Source organism: Neofelis nebulosa, chromosome 3 (assembly GCF_028018385.1).
Source record: "Neofelis nebulosa isolate mNeoNeb1 chromosome 3, mNeoNeb1.pri, whole genome shotgun sequence".
Lineage (NCBI taxonomy): Eukaryota > Metazoa > Chordata > Mammalia > Carnivora > Felidae > Neofelis > Neofelis nebulosa.
The window spans coordinates 71,031,677-71,053,188 of record NC_080784.1 but is presented as its reverse complement, the minus strand read 5'-3'; the positions used below and the strand labels follow the sequence as shown (position 1 = coordinate 71,053,188).

The 21,512-nt window shown below is 37.2% G+C and overlaps 1 protein-coding gene across 1 annotated transcript in view; it reads right to left on the bottom strand.

Annotated features, from left to right (window-relative positions):
- Positions 1 to 5,380: 5,380 nt before the first annotated feature.
- Positions 5,381 to 21,512, bottom strand: part of GASK1B (golgi associated kinase 1B) — a 48,308-nt gene continuing 32,176 nt past the window's right edge. Inside the window, exons 4-5 of the mRNA XM_058721045.1 lie at positions 10,792 to 11,018; positions 5,381 to 7,939 (exon numbers count right to left, since the gene is read on the bottom strand). Coding sequence (XP_058577028.1) covers positions 7,732 to 7,939; positions 10,792 to 11,018 — 435 coding nt within the window. The 3' untranslated portion in view covers positions 5,381 to 7,731. The remainder of the gene's footprint in view (positions 7,940 to 10,791; positions 11,019 to 21,512) is intronic.

The window sequence follows — 21,512 nt, the reverse complement described above, 5'->3', positions numbered from 1 at the left end:
TTAATGCCAAGCGATAGTGTTATAATGTCTATAGACTTCCAAGGGTATTTTGTTTTGAAAAAAATAAAAAAATAAGTGTGGAATCCAAATTTTAAATCGCCAGGCTGTTGTTTACCTACATAAACAAAACAGAATGCTATACACAAATAAGCAAGGCTCACTGAATATGGAACTCAGGGGTAAGTCTGTAAAAATCATTTGATGACAAAGCCAGTCAGCAAAGAGATGAATGAAGAAAACAAACAAAAACCTCAAGAATGAAGAAGCTGTAATTGATGGTGGGCAGGAAATCCATTCAAAAATAGAATTAATTCAGCTGTGACAAAGTGAAAACCAGAAAGTAAATATTAAGAAGATTAACATGTAAGCATGATAAATATTTTAGAAGTTTTTTTGCGAAGGAAAGAAGTTGGTGGGGGGGGGGGGAGTCAGCGAAATTAAGAGCATGAACATCTTTATCTGTCATAGGAAGAACTCATGATAAATTTCTGAAATTGATAAGTTAGAAACAGACCTAATTACTTTAGAAACTAATTACAGATTTGCCATGCATTGCAATGATCACAAAAGCTATCCACCTAGATTAAGTTGAAGCAAAAAGGTGAATTAAGAAAGAACTTCAGGGGCGCCTGGGTGGCGCAGTCGGTTAAGCGTCCGACTTCAGCCAGGTCACGATCTCGCGGTCTGTGAGTTCGAGCCCCGCGTCAGGCTCTGGGCTGATGGCTCGGAGCCTGGAGCCTGTTTCCAATTCTGTGTGTCTCCCTCTCTCTCTGCCCCTTCCCCGTTCATGCTCTGTCTCTCTCTGTCCCAAAAATAAATAAAAAACATTGAAAAAAAAAAAATTTTAAAATAAAAAAAAAAAAAAGAAAGAACTTCAAGGAAACCAAAAATTGGAAGGGACCTCCAGAGCAACTAACACAAAGGATTAAAAAGGCACCGGACCTCCCCATCTCATCTACCAGCCCCTCTGAGGGTTTCACTTGATCTGTCCTTTTCCTCTACAATTAATTTTCTCCACTCACATAGAGGAAAGTCTAAGATCTCCAGAACATGACCCATAATTGCTTTAGTCCTGGGTCTTGGTTTCTTTTTATCTTTTGCCATTCTAAAATTCTGAGGCAAGTTTTCTGATTGACCTACTTAGGTCAGGTGTTCAATTTTGAACCAATCGTGACAGAAAACAGTTGAATAGAGGGAGTGTGACTGGCCCAGCATTAAGTCACATGTACATCATTGAACTTATCAACTATGGCCTAAAAGCCCAAGCAGAGGTGAAGTTGGAGGGGGCAGGAAACAGGAGTGTCCCCAAAGAAGAGGGTTATTTGATAGACAATAATAGATTTAGGATATGTTTGCCTCCAATATAATCAGAACCACCACTGGAAGTTTTCACCATCCTCTGTAGTTACCAACGTTACTTATCAGACAGTTCAAATTTCCCTGCTCTCCAGACTGTTTTTGTCCAGTTAGCTGTGACAATGTGTAAAGCCCTTCAGAACTTTCTTTCACTCTGGTACAGAAGTGGAAACATCCAGGCTGCCTCATCAGGTTGGGTCTCTAGGTGTTTATGCAAAGCAAAGTTTCCTGCCAAGTTGTGGTGGACATAGGCTGTGAGAAATCCACACTTACTGCTTTAAGCCACTGAGATTTGATGGCATTTTGTTACTACAGCATTACTTAGTCTACCCTGTTGATATTCCATTCTTCTACTTCCCACTGTGATTCTTCACCGTCCACTGGCTACTGACTGTATCACAGTGGAACAATTCCACTCCAGTGCACTTTGCTACTCTTCTTCCCATCCTGCTAATAAGGAAACACCCTCCATTTCCTTTGACACTCTGTCAGAGGAGGCTCCCACACAGCTGTCTGGGTCCTGATGAGAGTATGGCTTCTTTATATTCCAGGCATCTTCTCCAAGACTATAGATACGGGCCTCTGGAACAGAGGAAGGTAGAGCAGATTTTCAAACACTTCTGCCTCAACTACCATCCATTCCAAAAATTAAACCCCGATACTTAATTGTATTCTCCTAGATTTATCCTTCACCTAAAATTTTTATTTCAGAGCCCAATATGTCCCTTCCTCCTATTATACGGCTTCTTTTATTGATCTCTTTCTCCAAACCATAGGACCTCTTAGGTTTCTGAGTGACGCCATGCAATGTGGCAATACAGTCTAATACAAGGAACTCGACAGAGAAAACCTTCATTAGCTGAATGCAAAAGGACAAAAAAATTAAAAGGTTTATCATTTGTGGAAGACTTTCTGTCAACGAATGTACTAAAGCACGAAGAACAAATGGTTCTCAACCGCGGAATGGCGTTGCCTCCTAAGGGGACATTTTGCCATATCAGGAGATATTTTTGGTTGTCACCACTTGGAGGGCGTTACTGCCCAGGCTAATGTGAAGATTTAATTAGCAATTTATGTCTTTAATTAGGAATTTGCTACACCAGCCACTGCCATGTCACTCGTCTTTAAACACAACATGCTATCTCCACTTGCAACCAATAATAAATAAGACAAAGGAAATGATACAATATGAGCAGCAAATAGTATTGTCACAATAGTCACCAAAACTCATGTCCTATATTGTAACTGGCACTTATTACCTGATTAAGAGTGGAAAACTGACACTTACGAGAGGCTATACATTATTCCATCATTCTCTTAAGAAAGGCCCGAATCTTGCAAGCTTAATGATAATGTATTTCACAAAGTTGGAGAGGATATCTAAATCAAAGTTTTTGTTTTATACAAAGTTACTATGAGGAAAAAAAATAAATGCTGACCTCAATTTTAACACCCCTGAGGGCCTGAAACAAGGATACAGAACAAGATCTCTTGTTCTAAACAGAAGTTGAGCCAATAAAATAGGGTACTTTATGAGCCAAATAATGTCTGGTGTCCTGGAGCTAAAGAAAATGTTGGCACATCTTGCAAAATCACAGCTGTTTCGGTCTCATTTAGTGACTGGTCCCACTCTTTGCAGCCCAGTTTGCCTTTTGAAATATAGCCCAGCTAGCTATTCTGCAGCATGTGATTAAAGCCACTGACAAGGGAGGTTTTATTTTTTAGCTCTTTGTCTCAAAAGCTTTAGAAATCTTGACAAGTACTGCTAAGAAATACAGATTACTTTTTTTTAGAAAGGAGATGCATAGAGATTTCTTAATGTGCACATAATTGTGCATTTTTTTATCAGTAAACTAAATGCACTTTGGAATCACAATGGTAAAAAGGTAACTTTCTAAGATGGAAAAAAAAAATGGTTGAACTAAGTTAACCATATGCAATGTTGTTGTAAGAAAAGACTTCTGTGACTTCATTCACTTACCATGTGCATTTTTAGGTTGCAAAACAGTCTGACAGCAACCCCTCTGAGTCAGACCTTGAACTAGATAATCAGCTGATAATCTTTAAAAAATTAAAAGAGGGGCGCCTGGGTGGCTCAGTCGGTTGAGCGTCCGACTTCAGCTCAGGTCACGATCTCACGGCCTGTGAGTTCGAGCCCCGCGTCGGGCTCTGGGCTGATGGCTCGGAGCCTGGAGCCTGCTTCCGATTCTGTGTCTCCCTCTCTCTCTGCCCCTCCCCCGTTCATGCTCTGTCTCTCTCTGTCCCAAAAATAAATAAACGTTAAAAAAAAAAAAAAAAATTAAAAAAAATTAAAAGATTAAAGGAAAATAAGCTCAAAACGCTAATCACATGGTACCCTTCAGTTCTTAAAGTATATAACAATGTTTTGAAAGATTATTAAAATAACATTTTCAAAAATTTAAAATCATGACTATCAAGCAAACAGAATAGGACTCTGTAGTCAAAAGTTTATACAGGCAAAATTTTCAAAAGAATGAAACTGCAATCCTTATGCAAATATAAAATGAACATATGTCAAAGATTTTATTTAAACAATTAAATTAATGAGAAAACCAGTAAGATGGTAAAACCATTTCAAAGAATATTTCAAAAGCCAAGTATCTACAGGCAATGTTAGGATAAGATTGTTGGACTAGATATAAAACTGGTCAATGTCCAACAGGGTAATAAACTGCAAAACCGTTAGGGTTGTCTTTTCCACCAGGCAGAAATTATTTGCATCTCTATGGGATAAAAATCTACAAGTTGACCTCTGCCCTACAACATTGTTAAATAGACAATTCAATACAAAAGCAAGCCCAGCATTGCACTGAAAGAACACTCAAAAATCTCTTCTGGCTATTTCAAAGTGTCAGATAACTTTTCTAAGAAGTCAAATTGTCTTTCATGAACAAAAGTTCTTAATTCTTGATGATACTAGTTTTTAGAGGAGGGTCTTTATCATCTTTATTTGACCCATGTGCAATTTCCATATCTTATTTTCAGACTAGTGCTCTAAATGTGCCCTACCTTGTTCTGTGCTGAGATAAACATTAGAATGTCATAAGACACTGTAGATAAATCTATATCCAGGTTATTTTAGTCATTAGATATAATGTAATGTATACATTGTTAAAAAGCAAAGGTGACTAAAATAAACCTGTGTTCCTGGACCTTTAATATTAAGCATGTCAGAATAAACAGGCTATTATACAGGCTCAGAGATCATAAATATTTTTAACATAAGTCTAAGACATTTTATATTTCAATAAATTCCCTGGGTACCTAATAAACTTAATAAATAAGAATGTTCTTTGGAAAACCTTAACTTTAATTCTAAGACTCACCCCCAGAAAAGAGAAACAAAAACTAACCTCTCACAGTTTGTGACATCTGTTAACTAATTTGCATACCACCTAAAACAATGTTGTATATGCACCAAGAGAAAGCATGATATCACTAGTAACAATACCAAATATACGCATACATAAACACAATCCAATAAAACTCTTAATGGTTCAATTGTTTCTTTCACCATGGGCAACCGTAGCAAACAGTCTTCTATACTTAACTTCTGAAGAAGAGTAATCTATCAGGGGCGCCTGGGTGGCGCAGTCGGTTAAGCGTCCGACTTCAGCCAGGTCACGATCTCGTGGTCCGTGAGTTCGAGCCCCGCGTCAGGCTCTGGGCTGATGGCTCGGAGCCTGGAGCCTGTTTCCGATTCTGTGTCTCCCTCTCTCTCTGCCCCTCCCCCGTTCATGCTCTGTCTCTCTCTGTCCCAAAAATAAATAAAAAATGTTGAAAAAAAAAATTAAAAAAAAAAAGAAGAGTAATCTATCAAAAGAAAACCCATTTACAAAATAAAAAGCACACATCTTTAATTTTCTGCCCCTCCCCCGTTCATGCTCTGTCTCTCTCTGTCCCAAAAATAAATAAAAAATGTTGAAAAAAAAAATTTAAAAAAAAAAAAAAGAAGAGTAATCTATCAAAAGAAAACCCATTTACAAAATAAAAAGCACACATCTTTAATTTCTAATATTTTTATTATAGATTTTTCAGATATGCATTTATTTGCATATTATCAGCTTAAAGAAAATAAATCACACAACAATCAGCTTTTGCATGTCTGCCAAGGTAAATTGTTTTATTTTAAATTTATCAAGTTATAAATAAACCACACAATATGCTTACGTGAACCGAACCACAGCATAATCTGAGTGCATTTGAAAGGCTCAGAGTACTCTCATTGTTTCAGTAAGAGAAAAGAGCATTACTTAAAATTAAAAGCCTGGCGCTGCAGCTATCCATTATTCAAAAATAATGCAGCATGAATTATTCACTGATTATAGCACAAAATACATTGTTAAAAAGCAAAGGTGACTAAAATAAACATGTGTTCCCGGACCTTTCATTTAATATTAAGCATGTCAGAATAACTGGAAGGAAATAAGGAAAGCTGGATCCACGTAAGAGTGAACCCGGCTGCCCAAAAGCAGTGTAGCTTGAGACACAAAATTAAAGCTCATTTCTGAGGATATGGGAATTCTCACCATTAATTTCACAAATTTAGATAAAGATGATATATTCCATAAAAAGCATATGAAAATGCAAACATGCCAGCTTGATAAGGCAAGGTATAAGGCAACCTCACAAAGAGTTATTTCAAGTCAATGGCTCAATATAAAACCTGGGTCGCCAAACTTTTGTTAGGCCAATTTTTTTTAGTAATATACTGATTAATGAGGGAAAGGGGGACTTAAAAAGCCCAAATACAACAGGTAAAAGAGGAGACTCAGGAGAGTCAGAGTTTGCTGAGTGTGTAGAATCAGAGGGAGGAACTCAGAGCTGTAGAGGGATAATGGAAGAAAAGAATGGTCTGAAGACCACTTCTCCAAAGGTCAGTCCAGCAAATAAGGATGCTAGAAAACAGTACATGAATGTGAGCCTAGAAAAGTTATAATTAGATAATCAAATGACCCCTCTCTCCTTGGCCTTACCAAGGTAACTACCTCTTGTAGTTACCATGTTGTTTTGACATTTTGCCTCGACACATTTGTATAAATTAGAATATATAGTTATATTTAAAAAAACAGTCTTCATTTTAATGCCTTTAATAGTTCTAATTTATGGTGATATTAAGTTGCCCTTGATTAGGACACAGAAAATGCAATGGTATCTTGCCAAAACACAAAGACTCAACACATGAAAACTATATGTCCACGTCCCTATGCCTAATTAAAATGAAGGTAGAGGGAGTTTGGGGAGAATTATTTGAGCCTGAATAGTATCCAAATTCACTGTTAGTTCTAGTCATTGAGGAGAATTGAAAAGAGTCAGGTTTTAATTTATTTTGTTCATATTTCTCATATTAGAATAAGCCAAACAATATATTTAAATACATTCGATATCTGGTTCTATTGTCAATATCTGAGCAAGATCAATTAAATCAGTCTAAGTATAATTAGAACAAATCTGAAGAAATCCACTATTATTTATAAAATATACAAAAACTATAGTGTATCCACTGTAAAAATGACAAATTTTTCAAAAGAGCATCCATTAAAAAAGGCATTCTAAAATAATATTTTCAAATAGGTAACTGGTACCTTAAAATTATTTAATTCCTAAGCCACTAGACATAAACTGGACTCAAACTGAGAAAGCAAAACTACCTAATATATAAACCGTCAGATTTGGATGATTTCTATATTGAAAACAAAATAAATTTACTTAAAAAATGGAAAATGTGATTCTTGCTGCTCAGAATCAGAGATGGCTGATCATTTATAGATAAAATAAAATAAAATATATACTGGTGCTTTTGCAAATAACCCACCATTTCTATGTAGAATTATCGCATACCCTGATGTTTTTTGCAGATGGCAGCCTCAGGTTTCCAATGTAGAATCGCCTCTGGGTCATATTGAGGCTGCCCTGTTTTAACAATCAGCAACCAAAGAATATCAAGAGCCATTCCTATCAGTACTCAGTCAGACCAGTCAATATGGCATAAAATATGCCTTGTTAAAGGAGTCCGCACCTCTGGTTTACGCTGTTCTGTTAAATGGCATGACAAAGCTAACTGGAATAATAATTGCGGCCACCTGTAACCAGATGTTGAGACTCCTATGATGTGATGTTAGAGAAAAATATAAACAAATATTTTTTGAACAGTATGTTTTTTAAAAGGTTTTAAGCCTGCTTATAGAGCTCAGATCCATCATATACACTTGGTCAAATTCATTTCTTTTATGTATTCCTCCACGCTGCCTCATTCCTAAAAGGACTTGAGGTTTGTGTACCTGATTTCAAAACAAAACAAAACAAAACAAAATGCATAAATATATCTAGTATTCTAGCCAGAAGATCCTTTCGTTATTCATTCATAGGTAATACTTTGGCCCCATGTGCGTTGATGTAGGTGAGAAGGATTTTGGCTCTCTGTTCTATTACATCAATAAGCTTTTCAATTCCTTGTCTACCTCCTTGACTTTCCCAATAAATTTTATCAAGAAACAGGGACTGAAGGAGTTTCTGCCGCAAGTGCTGGCTCTTCAAAACAGAAACTGCAGATTCGGGAAACCTGAGAAGATAAAATGATATTTCATTCTTAGTAATTGCTTAGAAATATTATGCCTTACCCAATTGCTTTGCCCTTCATTAATCTGGCATAAATCACACTATCAAATGGTACCTGGAGAATGAAAACATTTTTGTCACTGTCAAACTGACATACTTCTCTTAATAATAATATACCAGAAGAATATGTTTCAAGGGAACTGAATTTTCTATGCTGAATTTTCCATTGAGAACTTGACATACTAATGTCTTACTTAAGGTCATTATCTGTAGGCAAAGAGAGGCACAGAATTAAAGAGTTCTGTTAGCTGGGCAAAAATACTTTCCTCCATCTTAAGCTCCATTTCACCCATGGAAACCTCTTCAATCTGTCAAGTAGAATAGTATCCTCATAAGTGTCAATGTGGGGTTTTATGCAAGAAAATGTGAGAAGCAAAATGTTGACAAATGCATGCCTGAATTTAATGTGAAATAATCCAAAATGTAGGTAGTAAAAAAAGAAAGAAATCATTACATAATGCCCAATTAAATGAAGAATTGCTTCTGATTCAGATTATACTTCAGGAATTCTGAGAATCTGGGAGCATGTCACTAAACTGGAATATTAAATTGTTTTCAAATAAATTTAGCAAAACTCAAGTTTTAGAGCCAAGGCATACCACAATGAACCATCCCTGGAAAACCTGAGGCCAACCCAGAAGGGTCCTTGCTGAACTATGTTAAGAGGGGCAATATGTCCTGCTCTTCTTTTAGAAAGTAAAAACAGAGGGTCTAGCATATACATTATTGGAAGAACTTTGTCAAGTTGCTGGTTCAAAATCTTAAGGAATGTTTGAATCTCCCATTGGCCCTATCCAGCTTTCATTCAAATACTGATGAACGCACAATAAAATCATGGGGGTTTAATAGTAATTTTCAAGTAAACTTAGTTGCTCCTTAAAAACGAAAACAAGAATATACGCTTGTTTGAGATGTACAAATAGCCGAAAGTTTCAGGCCTCTGAAACACCTTTTCCAAATTTCAATGGAGTGAGCTAGGGGTGGCATTCAAGGGGCATGAGTGCTGCAGAAAGACCAAAGGCCACAATGCTGGACGTGCTTAATGAATCTGAGTAAGAATGGAATTAAATAATGCTGATAAGATGCTCTTAGCTCCCTAGAGACATGTACGATATAATTTAGTGGCCACAGTATTAATTAAGTAAGCATTTTCCTCTATGAAATATTAATAATCCATGATATATAAGTTCTATGACCCTTCAACTAATTTAGCTGTGTCAGAGTGTATGAGATGAAACTGTTAAAATCATGGATCTCGTTAGTGACTAATCCTTTTCATAAAGGAAAATCAAAAAAATTACCTGTCTGTGCATTATATTGATTAATAGGAATAGTCTATGCATAAATCTGGGCTAGCAAAGTCCTCATTTTTGCTTTGCAAAGTGTGATTTACCTATTCAAAGAAAATTTCACTTTAAACTCATTACTCCTCATATTGCATTTAATGTTAATTCTTTGAAAGCATAAATAAAACAGTATTCACATTAATATGAATGTATAGAATGGATGGACCATATTCTCCAGCACTCCTAATTCCTAAAGAAAATTTAGAGATTTAAGAAGATTCCATGACATCAACTCAGTAAGTGATGCATTTTGTAAATTTTTCTGCATATAAAATTTCCTTAGTTTAACACTTTAAAGAAAGAATCTGCTATATATTCACCTAAAATCCACAAAGAGATGTGAAAACGAGTATTAACAGGGCAAGACATGGCAAAAACTCATGAAATTGGGGCTCATGAAACTCTCATAGGAACAGTATTACCTTTAGTCTTGAAAGTACATAAAATACACATTAGCTGATTCGGAGTGCTAGGAAGAACTAAAGAAATAGGCCTCAGTGTTATTAACAAGAATAAAAATAACAGCATGAACCACACAAGTTACTGCATGAAAATTATTGGACTTGGATTTGGAAAACTGGAGTTCTACCCTCAGTTTTAGACTCATCCATGTGCTCTCTAGAAGTCACTTAGCTTCACACAGCTGGCTCAGTCTTTCCCCAATGCACCCCCTTATTTTCAAGTCTCAAACATACCCCAGTGTCCCAGACACTCTGATTTCCGACTAAGGTAGGAAGACCAAGAAGAGTGGCTATGAGCTGGGGCCTGAAATTCAGCCTCAGTGGCTGCAGCCAAGGTTGAATAGCCCAGACTCTATAGGAGGGTTCCCGTTAGTTTCCTTTATTTCCAAAGAGATAAGCTTAAGATACTTTTCCCCATAGTCTATGTCTACTGGAAAGATTTCTAAATGTTCCAAAACCTTTCTACCTGAATTAAATGGCCACTATCATTTAATACTGTGTCCTAGTCAGCAGATTAGCTCTAATTTCCTACTGCATCCAGAAGTCTCTTGAGTTTATTGTGCCTTTGGACATCCCGCTGTGTCAATATCTGCATGCCTGTTAGTTTCCCTGCCCCGTGGCCTGATAATGGAGCTTCTGCCACATGCTCATCCATGCTCTGTCAATTCCTATTACAGAGGTCCCTGCATGCTTCCACCCTTACCCACATGGATTTCCACTGAGGGCCAAGCAACACGATAGATGTGAAATGTAGCAAGAGTTTTCTAGGTTGCATGGGTTGGTGACGCCATGACTGTGATCTTGTTCATTTTGGCTTAGGTCTGTTTCCCATTACGGGACCTCCATTCCCAGATTCCAGATGTACAATGCCATTCAAGGGTTAAATCAGGATTAAATAGGTTAAATAGGATTTAAGTTTTCTCAAAACCGTACTACTTATGTAACAGAAATGTGATGTCCTGCAGATGTTACTATAGCATAAAACTTACTCTTTGATGCCTTCTAACAATTTGAAGTTTAAGTTATCTTCGCTTCTGTCAAAGAAACCCTTGTTGTCTATAAAGACCAAATGCCTTGGGTCATGCTTTCGCTGGATAACGTGTGCTAGAGCCACAGAATCTTGGTTGTCACACTTTGGCCTCAGTCCATTCTGTACACAGGCATCTTCCTTTCGAGGTCTGAATCCACAGCAATTTATATCTAAGCGATTATAAATCTGAAAATGGAAAACGAAAACAATATCCAAGATGCTGAGCAAAAACAAAACTTGGAAGAGCTAGATTTCCAAAGAATTAGTGTTTTCTAAATAGCTGCCTTGCCAGAATCTAATAAGGTCAGGCTCACTTAATTAAAGGCAACTGTCAGAATAAGTCCAGGGTTCATATCCTTCTGACTCAGCCATGGTTAAAAGCATTTCCAGCTTCTAACAGTTCCAAAGTCAGATCATCCAAGTTAGACATCTCCACCCTTAGTATTAAAAATTCCCACTGACATCATATGTAGACACATGGCCAGAAGAATCTCTGACTGTATTCATGACAAAAGATGGAAACCACTGCACTTTCACATAGCTAAAGGCTGTATCTTGTTTTCTTCCTTGGGTTGGGTTATAGAAAACCTGAATTATCTCAGTGGCTCTAAAAGTTTACTGCATCCCCTAGTTTCTCTGGACTTTAGTATTATACTAACTAACCTGAAATAACATAGAACAAATCTTTGGAAAAGATGTGACATTCAATAATGATAACAAAAAAACACTACCTGCGTGGACCCCACAGTTAGATTCTAAACAAGTGAGCAGAATGAACAAAGCTATTGGGCCCAGTGGGGTTTATTACAGGGATAGGGATTCTACCCTACAGAAGAGGTAAATAGATTAATTAGAAAGGGAAAATTGTGTTATTTTCATTTCTTTGGGGCAGGAAAGAAATAATATTTATTAATCAGGGTAAATTAAAGCCTCAGCTTAGGGGCACCTGGGTGGCTCAATCAGTTAAGCGTCTGACTCTTGATCTTGGCTCAGGTCTTGATCTCACAGGTCCTGAGTTTGAGCCCCACACTGGGCTTTGCACTGGGAGTGAAGTCTACTTCTGAGTAGAGGCTCAAAAAGCCTCAGTTTAGGAATTAGATAAATTTCAAGTCAAATCTCTGTTCTCACACTTAGCTATGCAATCTTGTGTAGATTCCTTTACGTCACTGACTCTCAACTTAATTACCTGTATAATGGGAATGATACTATTGTACTATACCTTTTACAGTCAGTAAGAAGATTAATTAAAATATGTATACACCCTCCAGCCCTGACGCAGGCACCCAGAAGATATTCAAAAAAAACCTGAAAACAGTTATAATTGTTGAGACACACACACACACACACACACACACACACACTATATGACGTGATTTACCTCAAAACAAGCTTCGAAGACAAAAGGCAATTTCTCCACGCTAATGAAGAAAAACTGAGCCTCAGAGAGGTTAAATAATCTGCTCTTGGTAGAATATATGTAAGTAGCAAAGATTGACACACAACTATATTTGTCTCCAAAATTCCATGATTTACCCCCTAATACATCATGGTGAACAGTTTAAGGCTAGTCAAAGAAAGTACATATGCTCATGATTCAAAAAACAGCTGGACTGAACGCTGTCACTTTTATTCCTTTGGCAGTCATTCCCATCCTTTCTCTTCCCTTGTGTTTTTGCAGATCCTGTGGGGCTAGCCACTCGAGGAGGCCAATTGCTCAGGAAGGAATGCTGAGAGAGTAGTGCTAAAATTTAGCCTACTTTGAAATGGTCCCCACTCATTCACTCATTCATCCAACAAATGTTTATTGAACATCTTCTACCACCTATCAGTGGGCTGGGCACCAAGGAAAAGAGTTGCCCATGGTCAGTACCTCCCCACCACCACTACTCCCAAAGGGAAATGAAGTGGTCATTTAATTTTTTCTCACTACCACAGCAAACTTTAAGAACTGGACGAATGACCTTCCTCTGTTTTCCGCACATAAGTGGACTTTGTACCAAATAGCAATATTTTGAGAAACAAGGATTATAAAAGAGGTCAGCCTAAGCCAATTTTCTATGACATTTGCATAAAACCAGTCACATGGGGCAGGGGTGGTCAGTGAGCCAAGAGGCATGTGGATAGCTCAGGGGGGTATACTGCTGATCCACAAGCAACCTACAGATAAAGGGAGGCCTCTGTCAGGATTGGCTCCAGGCAGCTGATCCATGGGGCTATAAGTCTCAGCAATGATTTCTCCAAAAGGTCACAGAGGCCAACTGCAGAGAACAGTAAGTTCCCACTTCTGGTTAAAGTGTATTTGCCTGACATGAGGACAGGGGTTCCACAAAGGTGAGCAAGAGTGCCCCAAGCAAATCACTATAGGTTAGATGAAAAAAGCATAGATCAGAAACTATTAGAAAAATTTATTGTGCCCTTTCTCTTCACACAGTCTGATTAATTTTGTGTAGTAACTTGACTGCCTTTGAATATAAGAGAAACCAAGTGACATAAAGAGATTGTATCTGATTGGCAATTATTTAAGCTAAGATCAGGGAATCAGGGGGGACATGAAAAATAGGCTTTCTAGAAGCTGCTTCTCATCCAATCTCCCCTTTTTTTGCTACATTAACTATTAATTCTCCAAAACTCTCTATACCATTGTCCCCTCATCATCATATGTTTATATGCGGTCATAATGGCATACACGGGGAAAAACATAATACATGGGAAAAAAATAAATCCTATTTACTTTTGACTACAACATCAAGGTCTGTTATGTTGGATAAATGGTTTAGAACTTAAGTTATAAGGACCAATCTATCAAACTCTTCACAAATGGTGTCCTGAACCCTGAGCTCTCTTCGTTTTTGATTTCACACCAGTGAAGAAAGGACTAAGACCTATAGCTACATTTCTGTCATTTCTACAACAAAGCCATGAGTATCAAATATATTAGTGTTAAATGATAAGCACTTTAGAGTTTAGACCCCAACTTTCGGTACTTCTATAAATATTATACTTTTCTATTTTTAAACTACAAGGAAGCATTAAAAGTTAGAGGTGGAAAAGACCAAGTTAGGTCATTTTTTTATTGCCTTCCCAGCATGAGATTGTTTCCTACAGTGTATTTTTAAAGTGCTTTATCTGATCTAATTTTGAATCACTCAACAGTCTGTGATGATTTCACCGCTTCCCCAACGGACTGTTGTGCCATTCAAGTCTAACAGACCTTATTATTAAAAACGGGTGTGTGTGTTCAACTCAACTCCTCTTCCATAAGATGTTTACCCCTCCTTTTATTCAGATTTACACTTGAAGTCGGTGGGTACAGTAACACGTGTTGAGTGTGTGTATGTGTGTATGTGTTTGTGTGTACACCTACAGATACAGACCCAGTCTGTAAGGCCTAAATAATCTGGGTTTTACTTTGTCTTTCTTATCCTCTAACTATAGTAAATTATGTCTTTGTATTATTGCCCTTGTCTAGCAAGGGCTTACGTAGCTCTTAAATCTTGTTCCCTAGCTCTTCTCAGAATTTTGCTTATAGTCTTCCTTTTGAATTCACATTCAATATACCCAAAATAATTTGACCACAAAACCATCATCCACTCCCTTAAATTCAGTGCCATGTGCCTGGCATTTAATTTAGTTATATATTGAATATATATCTGCTTACTGCCAAGAGAGTGTACCTATTTTTAAAGCCTAATAAAGCATATCCTAGATAGCTACGAATCCATAATATGGTGCTAACATACTTTTTAGTGCACACATTAAAACAATCATTTCACTTAACTATCGCATAATTAAGCACTGTAGTTCACATGAACATGTCTGCATCCTTAGATAATTATCTTACAAAGAAGGCTCACTGGGGGTAAATTGTATCAGGTAAGTGACTATGAGTATTGATCATCATCTCTGCAACTTGTTCAAATTCACGACCTCTCACCCTTTAAACAAGGAAAATCTTTTACAAAATTGAACTTCTAAATCGGAAGATTACTGCCAACCATCATTTTCCATAAAATTACTCTGTCCTCTTTTAGGAAAATATATCTTTTCAATGTTTACCTAACTAAAATTATACTCAGAAAAATCCAGGTGTTCCAGCCAAATTTTTTTTTTGGTTGGTCGTGGCAATATTTTTAGATATACTGCCTTCTCCTAAAGTTTCTTTTTTTAATTCCATTTTCCTTTTGGTGGTGTTACTTTTGCCTGCATGAAAACATCTCCTGAGTGACTCAGTTATGTTTACAGAGCCTAAACAAGGATGCCTGCACTGCACTGACTAGCTCTCCAGAGCCCCTTAGGAATCTACAGAAATCCATTGACTTTCCACCCTTTGCACACCACCCATTCTAGCTGTGCCTTCAAAATGTGGGTCTATCAAAGCAATTGAGGTACTTTCTTCACATTTTCTTTTTCCTCAAAATAATGGGATTAAATGACTAATTTCAGGCAATGCCTGAACAAAAGCAAGAAAAAAATATTCTAAAAGTGCTCCTAATATTAATGAAAAACATAACAGCAGTCATTTACTGAGTATTTATTCTGTGCCAGGAACTGTGTGCGGAATGCTTTACACGTGTTGCTTCATTTAATCCTCAGAGCAACCTGAAGATATGGGTGCTACCCACAGTCTCATCTGATAAGCAAAGACAGAGAGGCACAAGGAGGCTGGCTGACTGACCCAAGGTCCCTGTGCTCATAAATGACAGAACTCAGGATTCTAACCCAGATGTCTATGATCTCAAAGTCCATGCTCTTTGCCATCCTGGTTGTATCTCTCAGGTGTAGCCAAGGTGGCAGGCACTGCAAAAAAGCCAAGTGCCTTTGTATAGAATAGTAAATGTTACTGCATTCAGCAAATGCTGGTTATAAGCTTTCAGCAGAAGTACGAAGAACTGCAGTGTAGGAGTTTAGGTAAAAATGCATGAAGGAGAAGATATTACAGTTGTGTTTTGAGAGACAGGAAGTCTTAGCTAAAAAAAAAATAAGCAAAGGCGTGAAAGTAGGAAATCAAAAGACACCTTTAGAAAAACTGAGAGTACATTAGACCAGCGCTTCTCAGACTGTCTGTAGTGAAATACCAAGCGGTTTTGATTTTTCTTTCCCTCAGCCCCACAATTCATGTGGGTTGTCGTTTGTTAAATAATAATAATAGGGGCACCTGGGTGGCTCAGTTGGTTAAGCACATCTGATTCTGGGTTTGGGCTCAGGTCGTGATCTCATGGTTGGTGGGATTGAGCTCTGAGCCCCACATCAGGACCTCACTGACAGCATGAAGCCTGCCTGGGATTCTCTCTCTCTCCTTCTCTCTCTGCCCCTCCCCTGCTTGCGCTTGTGCTCTCACTCTCTCTCAAAATAAATAAATAAACTTAAAAATAATAAATTAAAAATTAAAAATTAAAAATAATAATTTATTACTAGAGAAAATTTTAGTTTATTTATTTTGAGAGAGAGTGAGCGTGAGTGGGGTAGGGGCAGAGAGAGACGGAGAAACAGAGAGAGAGAGAGAGAGAGAGAGAGAGGAGAGAGAGAGAGAGTGAGAGAGAATCCCAATCAGGCTCCATGCTCATGGCACAGGGCTGGATGGGCCTCAATCCCACGCAAGATCATGTCCTGAGCTAAAGCCAAGAGTCAGATGCTTAACCGACTGTGCCACCCAGGCACCCTCAGAGAAATAAAATTTTTAAAAGTACAAAATACCAGCCAAATAGTTTGTGAGAATCAACAGATGAAATTACTTTACCAAACTGCTACCAAAGTTTCTAAGTGTTGACTTGCAATTTTTGTACTTGTCACAGACTAGTCAATCAGCAGGGTCCTTGAATCACACTTTGAGTGGCACGGTGCAAGACTACACTGTCGCTAAGGTGAAGGTGAAGGCAGGTAGCAGAGGAAAAGCTGAGGGAGAGGACTGTACCTATAAGGGAAGCCAAAAAATCTGACGTGTCTTCACGTTTCACTATCATTTTCTCATGTAGAGCTGGAAGAAAGGTAAAAGGCAAGGGAACAGGGCATCGAGGGAAATGTTAAAAGAACAAAAACTAAAGGGAACCCAGGCAAGCTGAAGAGAATAAAATGAAGATGTTCTTCCTAATCTAGATGAGAAATTCCTCTGATCCAGCTATTTTCCTCACTCAACTTTTTTAGTTAAATTACATAACCCTGTAAATTTTTTCCACCTCAGTTTTCGCATACCTCTTAAAGGGTCTCAGTGAGCATACGTGTGTATGTATGTGTGTTTCTGATTGGGAAGTCAATATCACCATCTCTTTTCAAGCTGTTTGCTTTTTTAACCACTTAAAAACAGAACCTTTATAAAGAAAACTGCATTTTTAGAGAAAGAGTTTAAGAAATACAATAAGACATGGAATAGATGGAATTTCACAATTTACCATAGTAACTCATCCAAGGCCTGGCACCTAGTAGGCACTGGAGAAATGTCTATTATGAAAAGGACTATTGAAAGTTGGCATTCACTTTGTTTTTGTTTTTGATGTTTATTTATCTGTTTTGAGAGAGAGAGAGAAACAGAGTGTGTGCATATATGGGCGAGGGAAGGGCCGAGAGAGAAGGAGAGATAGACTCACAAGCAGTCTCCACACTGTCAGTATGGAGCCCAATGTGGGGCCAAGAACCATGAGTCATGACCTGAGCTGAGATCAAGAGTCAAACACTTAACCGACTGAGCCACCCAGGTGCTCCTGAAATGCAAAAAGACAGTGAGAATTGCTACCATTAACAGCCCCACACTAGGTACAGAGAAACACAAAAACATATAGACTTACTTCCAAGCTATTAACTCACATTGGAAAATCCTTCTACATGAATTTGTCTTGATGTGAACCAGGGTATGATTGCCATGCTATCAGTGAAAAACTAGATGGATCCCTGTAGTCTAATGAATGTGTGAAGGTAGACCAGATCATAAAGAAGAACTTCAAACAAATCCTACAGTCCCCGTGGTAGGATAATACAGTCTTGTTAATACAGACTTAGTGTCTTACCTTGGGAACTACACACAAGCAAAATCAAAAGTGGTCTCATCAACCTACACCAGTATCACTTGGGAACTCTCACCTCATAAAATAATAGATTTCATTTGTGTTCTGTGCTGCCATGGCAACAGGTGCCTGTTAAATTACTACGCATGTAAACGTGACTAGCAGAACATTTGATGAACAATGAGAAAAGTAAAATGAGTTTGCGATACATTCATCTGACAGTGGTCACAGGCTCTCTTTTGCCTCTGCCTCTAAATAGCAGTCATTGCTCTATACTACCTAATCTTAGAATTCCATAAAGATATCTATCAATATGAACCAAGTGAATGCAGAATCTCTAGTTTCTTCCATGTTACTGAATCATAAGCAAAGAAATAACAGTATTTACACACAAAAGCATTTTTTAAGGCTGCAATATATTTGGATCTATTTCTATGGATGCAATGTTTAGAATCCATATACTGTACCTCAGAAAAAGTACCTGAAGTCAAACATCATTCTGCCACATTAAGACTCTGGAGAGAGCCACCAAACAAGTGATAATGTCTTTTTAGACAAAGAAAATTCCCTTTCTGTAATCTGCACAAGCAGGGCGCAAGGAAGCAGCCTCTGCCAACGACACACCCACTTTCCTGTAAAGATTTATAAAGAACATTCAGACTAAGGAAAACAATAATTTTTATGTTTCATAAAGTTCTGATTTATGGAATGAGTTTATATTAAACAAATAAATGTAAACCAAAAACAAAGTAACCTTGGTATAAGTAAAATGTTTAAAAAGTGCTTTCTTTTGAGGAAATGAAACACCATTTTTAACAATTTAACATTAAATAGAGTTGTAAACAAGCTTAAGATTACGAACATTTACATCTGAGGAAACACTGTTACTGAAAACTTTTTGCTTGACTTGACTGTACTAGCTTTTAGTATTTTTACGGAATTTCTATCAATTTTAGTTTCCCAAATAATGTGGTATTTTATTATAAGGAGATTGGCAAAAACAAGATCATCTAAATGACTACGCGAAAACACAATTCTGATTACAGTGACAAAGATTCTTTGCTTGATGTAACTTTAGTTAGGCTCCTGAAACTTTCTCCCTGGCCTTCCATATCAAATCTAGTTTTAGCAAAACCCTGTAAATCAGTTTAACCAGAACCCCCCCACCACTGATACCTGATCACTCTCAATATCTCATCTTCCTCATCTTCCACTGACCCCAGGGCGATGTCTGATCACCCTGGTCTGTCTTCAGCAAGCATATGGTTAGGCCATTTAAACTAGAACTCCTCTTACCCCTGGTGTTTCCTCTTCATAATTTGCCATCCACTGACCCCTATCCTGCTCCTTGGCTACACATTCACACTTGACTATGCTGTATTCAGATTGGAGCCTTATCTGTCTCCCCCACTAGAAAATCCCATTGCAATGGTTCCTATCCCTACAAGGATCATCTTGAATCGTCTTCCTTACTATCTTTAACAAGTGTCACTGACTCTTTCTTTAACCATGATTAACACAAGCTAATATAGCATATCCCAAAGCTATTTAAACTCATATCTTTCGATGGAAATTGGTTCTTTTTATAAAAAGCTAATTAATTCTGACAGATGGATTATTCTCTGGTTATTGAAAAATAAGTACTGCTTGAATGTGGAGTGGTGGTTGCCAAGGGCTGGAAAGTGGGAAGATGAAAGGATGTTGGTCAAAGGGTACAAACTTTTAGCTGCAAGAGGGATAAGTTCTGAGGCTCAGACTATAGATAATAATACTATATTACATACTTGAAATTTGCTAAGTAGATTTTGAGCATTCTCTCTCATACACACACAAAAGGTAACTATGTGAAGTGATAAATGTTTAAGTTACCTTGATTGTGGTAAATATTTCACGATATAGGCAAACATCAAATCATTACATTGTACACTTTACAATTGTACAAACACAATTGTGTTTGTCAAGTATACTTCAATAGAGTTGGGAAAAAAGTAAATAAATAAATTCTGCTTTCCTAAATTAAACTTTTTTCAAAGACTATTGCTACATGTACACACAGAAGTTCCTATTTGAAGATAGATTTGTTTTTATGCTCCTTGAGTTAGCAAATAGCTATAAAATAAAGCCCTTTATGCAACTTGGATACAAAATCCAAGTTTATATCATAAAGTCTTTATCAAAATAACCTAAAAGGATACATATCAGTTTTTCCCCACATTACAAGTAAGAAAAAAGCTGAGATCCTAAGTAACTTGTCCAAGGAGATACAACTAGTGTATGATGTGAATTTCTACCAACTTCTGCCTGACTCATCATACTGCCACCCGAGGTAGAAAAGACAAGTTTCTTGTTTTCATGGAGATTACAATCTGGATGCTTCTAAGTATGATTCACTGTGTATCCTCCACATCGATCAATATCACATCTTGCACCGTGCACATACTCAATAACTGTTGAAAAAATGAAGGAATGATTGCCGGCTTCACTCAGCTCACCTATTGAAACCTATCTAATGCAGATAGCTAACTACCAAAAGACCTCTCCTTAGACAAGACCTTCATGTGTTCCTCTATCCATTTTCTTGTAAAAAGCTCAGAATCTTAAAATCAAAATCACAGAATCTTAGAATCACAGAGCTGTAATACTTGTGAAGTTATAAGCTACTATACAAAGGGAAGTTTATTTCAGAAAAATGACCCTAGGCCACGCTTCTCAAAGTTTCTTTAAGAACCATTGACACATACAGTCATCGAAGACACCAAAAGGGATTAATTTATGTGGGCTACTTACTATATAGAATTTAAACCTAAAAAACATTAACTACCTATGTATTAATTCATTTAAAAATAACACTGGGGGGGCACTTGTGATGAGCACTGGGTATTATATGTAAGTGATGAATCACTAAATTCTGCTCTTAAAACCAACATTATACTATATGTTAACTAACTAGAATTTAAATAAAAGCTTTAAAAATAACAAATAAATAATTTTTGAAAAAAATTAAAATTAAAAATAACACTGATACATCCACCAAATGTTAAACTGTTTGAAAGAAATTGCTATACTTTCCAACAAAATTAATAAGAGAAATGGAATTGTTTTATCAAGTTAAAATGATGTTTAATGAAAAAAGCAGCTAGTTCAGCTCACAATTCAAACAATTGCATAAGCAGTTTTCCTCAAGACAAACATTGCACTGTGGGAGGCATTACAAGTGCCTTAGGCATTCTTCCCATGTTACCACACAGAATTTTTAAAAGATGCATATTTACAGTAGAGATTTAAGAAAATCAATAGTTTCGTTGCTTCATCAAGGAAATTCTTAAGTGAATCAGGCATTTTTTTCCTGTATTTTTTCATGTGAGCACAGTGGCAGTGAAGAGTAGGACAGCTGTTGGTACAATTTGGTGCCAGCTTTGATTCATGCTGAGGCACCAACAGATTCACCCACTACTGAGAATATCCACATAATGAAAAAAGCAAAAAACAGTCTCAACATTATTATGGAAATAGTGTTGACCTCACGGACCCCCTGAAATAGCCACAAGAAAGCCATTGCCCTAAACAATCCCATCTGGTACTAATTTTTTCAAGTTCCATTTATCTCTTAGTTATTTATGCCCATAAACAAACACTTGAATATGGTTGCCAAGGGCATGAACTAACAGCATCTTTATGCACCAGC